This window comes from Cyprinodon variegatus, unplaced genomic scaffold (genome assembly GCF_000732505.1).
Source record: "Cyprinodon variegatus isolate N-32 unplaced genomic scaffold, C_variegatus-1.0 Scaffold140, whole genome shotgun sequence".
NCBI lineage: Eukaryota > Metazoa > Chordata > Actinopteri > Cyprinodontiformes > Cyprinodontidae > Cyprinodon > Cyprinodon variegatus.
Window position 1 is genome coordinate 715,183 of NW_015150593.1, and position 4,412 is coordinate 719,594.

Consider the following 4,412-nt stretch of genomic DNA (forward strand, 5'->3'; position numbering starts at 1 on the left):
CACAACTATCTGTACTTTTACTCAAGTACAGAAAGTGAGTACTTTTGCCATCTCTGACGAAGACCCAGGGGTGAAATGCCCCATGAGAGACAAAAAAATAATCTTGTGTCACACACAAATATAAAATGTTCTTTAATGACATGAAAAGTCAAACACACATTTGTTTTTCTGGCTAACGTTGTGATTTTGCTTTTAAAAAATAAAAGTGCTACTAAAGAGTGGAAGGAGGGGGAATCAAAATTCTTTAAATATAAACTCAGTTGCAGACAGAAAACAGACAAAAACAGAAGAGTTTGGTTGGGGGAAGAAGACGACCCATTTTTCAAATCCTGTAAAAGTCATTGGCAGAGGTAGACAGCAATAATGTATACTTCACCTACACAAAAAGTATGAGCTAAATCTTACATTAAGACACTGCAAAAAAGAAAAAACTGTCTGAAGACACTGCCTACAATGACTACAGTCCATTGGAAAAACGTTTTCAATCAAAAGTGGGCTTATACCGTTTAATAACACTCACTTTCAAAATAGTACAGCAATGTGTTGTATCTTCTTACAAAACTATCAGCTATCCCTTCCTCTGGCATTTGCTTTGTTGTAAAAGCAGAGCATTTAGGCAAAAAGCCACTAATACCTATTAACAATAGAATACCGTTTATCAGATTAAAAGCTTTTAATCTGCTGACAAACAGAGATGTTTCTGTGTATAAATGTAAAATCAGCTCTGATGATAACAAAGTATGGTATTTTTTTAAGTATAGCACCGTGAAAAGATATTCACCCCCTTCAAGTTTTTTTCTGCTGTTCCTTTTAATCAAATGCAATTCAGATTATGGAAATATTTTGAGCAGCCTAATATACCCTGCGAAAAGCAGCTGTTTATATGCTAAAGTTTATATAGATATAGCAGTTTTCCAAATTTAATGAACAAAGACATAAACCTATCAAAACTAAGATGGACTTATACTAAAAAGCATTTCACTCGCAACCCAAATATTGGAGGGTTTTGAGCATAAATGGCCCATTTAAAGATATGAAGTCCAGATTTAGATTAGGTTACTTCACTATCTTTCAGCTTTCCAGAGGGGGATTTCATAATCCGCTATGATTGTCCTTGTTAATACCAAAAGAGGCTTTAGGGTACTTGAACTAATGTTCTAGCTCCTTTAGGAGGGTCAAAGCTAGCCTCGTGAGACCATCCTGATCTCGCGAGCTTTCAAGATTTCACTCGCAGATCAGTCTGGAGACTCTCCGTTAAAGAAAATTTGGAGCCGTTCACCAAACGAACGTCCAATCAGCGTTGGCTTTGAGGCGGGTTGAGGTGTGACGCAACGAGAAGCGCAACAGTTCAGTCTAAAGAACATGGCGGCTTCAGCCGATGAAACTAGCGTTAGCGTGGCTATCGAGCAAGTTTTATCGGAATTACAGAGTATTTCTTCACTGAATAAAGAGCAAAACACTGCTCTGGAGGCTTTTCTCAGAGGAAAAGATGTTTTTGCTCTTCTCCTGACTGGTTTCGGCAAGAGTAGCCTGGCTTGTGGTTGTGTTTTCGTCGTCGCTCTGTTGGTACGTCATATGCTTCGTTGATCTGATTGGTTTATTTGGCCCGTCTATCACCAACATAGGCCAATCCGCTAACCAGTATTTTCGCCCCTTCCCAAAATTACTTCAACGGAAAGTTTCCAGATGGATATGCGGAGCGGAGTCAGGTTAGGTCAAAGCAGCCCCCACCACCATACGTCCAACACTGTGTTTAAGTCTTTGTTTAATGCTCTTTCAAAAACATTCAGTTTTATGTCACACAGGTAATCCACCCCCCCTTTAAATCATTGTTTGTTTTCTAATCAGTTGACAGAATATTTTGCCATAAGTCATTGGGCTGATGAGGATTGGTTTGGCAAATATAAGATGGGGCTCAGCAGTCTTTGTGGTTGGCGGCGGCTTTGGCCGTGGAACCATTTAAAGGAGGACATTTTTGTCTGGTCTCTCTCCATAGTGATAAATATTGATCTTAACATATATAGCTGTAGATCTTTGGATGTTGTGCTAGGTTCTGTTTTGAGTTTCTGAAGAAAATGCTGATGTACTGTATTTTTAAAGTAATTTTGTTCTACTTACAGCTTCTGTAAATGTTCTTGTTTTTGTCCATTTGGATAGAGATACGGATATATACGGATTCACTGAAATCCCAAAGCCTTTGATATGTCTTTAAGTTTCCATTAATATATGTCAGTAACTTTATCATGTTATTTAATTTCTATTGATCAGGGCATGGGGCATGGATTTTGGCCAACTTTATATTATCAGACATAATTTTTATTAAAGTTTGGTAATACCGGTAATTGGTTCAGTAAATATAAATAAACTCAGCTTTAAAAAAAACACATGATCGATCATATAAAATGAATAACTAACAACGGTTCAATCACTTTATTACTTTTTTATACAGGGTTGGTTTGGATAGATCTCCCTCTCTAAGTAAAGAAAAAAATCATAATTTAAAAACTGCATTTTGTATTTATTAAGATTATCCTTGCATGATTTTAAAGTTTGCTTTAATTTTAACAACATTTAGGCTGCAAAATTTTCCAAATCTGTGAGGAAGTAAATATTTTTTCACGCCATGTGTGGATCATATGAATTTCTCCTACTGAGAAAGGTAAATGTGGCAAATCGAAAATGACTATCCAAACATAAATCAACTGTGGCATCCTATTTAAGACTGCTAAGGTTTAGAAATTTACAAGCAATAATACACTGTCTTATCAGAATACCGTTTTTCAAAGAAAAATATGGGGTGAGGCTTAACAAAGTGTTTCAGTTTACAAAAAAAGTGAAGCACTTGACACTCGACAATTAAAATGCACACATATTCTTTACAGTGAAAGTCATGGTTAATGCAATAAAACAAGCTTTTGAGCAACTCTGCTTTGGCGTGCTGAATCTGCAACTTTCTGTTGTACACTCTACTAAAACGGGCCATATCTTAGTCTTAATTGTAAGACACTCAAATGTTGTATAGTGGGTATTCACATTTCTTCTTGTGTTTTGAGTAGCATTGCGGAAAAACATCCTCAGTGGGCCTGTTTGTTCCCGTTGTCTCCATTATGGTTTGTTGGAGTTGCTTTATGCACTCTGCTGCTCAATCTCAGTGCTACTTCCAAACAAGGCCACCAGCTGCTCCTCGTAGTTAGCGATGTTTCTCTTCATGATGTCCATGCACGGGCCGAGTAGTCTCTCAAAGGCTTTGACATCCAAGACTTAAAAATACAAAAAAAAAAAGAAGAGAGAAGCAATGAACTTCATGGGGATAAGTAAAGGACATCTACATCAATTCAATTGAAATAAAAAAGGTTTTTTCATTGGGATCAAGGCTAATTTTATACACTAATCAAGCATTTGAGAATGCTGAACCTTGCAGATTACCATAGCATATGTTCTGCAAGCTGAAACTGTTACCAGTTAATACAGACCTGATGATGTTTATTTATAGAAAGGGAAACATATGTATGCTTTCAGAATTTTGTGGGATAAAACTTAAAAACCTTACAATACACTGGAAAAAAACAAAATCTAGATAAGTAATTTCTTCTTAAAATTAGTGCATTTGTTCTTGAATTGAGGAGATAAAAGAGACACTTTGCCAATGGAACAAGACAATTTACATTTAAAATAAGAAAATACAATAGCATTGTCTTATTTCAAGTGCATATTATCTAATTATCTTATTTAAAGAGTAAAAATACTCATTCCATTGGCAAATCATCTTACTTATCTACTCAAATTAAGGGTAAATACACTTAATTTAAGACATTTTTACTCATTTTTAGATTGTTTTTTGCAGTGTAGATTGTGTTTTTGCAAAAATTACACTGCAAAAATTTTATATCTACATAAGTCATTTTTTTCTAAAAATAAGTGCATTTTTTTCTTGAATTGAGGAGGTAAGTGAGACACTTTGCCAATGAAATGAAACAATTTACACTTAAAATAAGACCAAACAATACAATAGCATTGTCTTATTTTAAGTGCATGTTATCTAATTATCTTATTCCAAGAGTAAAAATACTCATTCCATTGGCAAACAGCCTTATTTACCTGCTCAAATTAAGAGTTAATACAGTTAATTTAAGACATTTTCACTTATTTCTAGATTGTTTTTGCAGTGTATATATGTATGTACACCTACACTGGAAAAACGATCTAGAAATAAGTAGAATTTTCTTAAATTAAGTGTATTTACCATAATTTGAGTAAGTAAATGAGGTAGTTTGCCAATGGAATGAGTATTTTTACTCTTAAAATAAGATAATTAGATAAAAATGTAGGGATGCACGATATTGGGATTTTGGCCGATATCCGATATGCCGATATTTTAAAACTCATGTAGCCGATAACCGATATCGATACTG

General features: G+C 34.9%; 1 protein-coding gene across 1 annotated transcript in view; it reads right to left on the reverse strand.

The window, feature by feature from the left end:
• Positions 1-2,345: 2,345 nt before the first annotated feature.
• Positions 2,346-4,412, reverse strand: part of prkar2b (protein kinase, cAMP-dependent, regulatory subunit type II beta) — a 22,438-nt gene continuing 20,371 nt past the window's right edge. Inside the window, exon 11 of the mRNA XM_015376733.1 lies at positions 2,346-3,260. Coding sequence (XP_015232219.1) covers positions 3,127-3,260 — 134 coding nt within the window. The 3' untranslated portion in view covers positions 2,346-3,126. The remainder of the gene's footprint in view (positions 3,261-4,412) is intronic.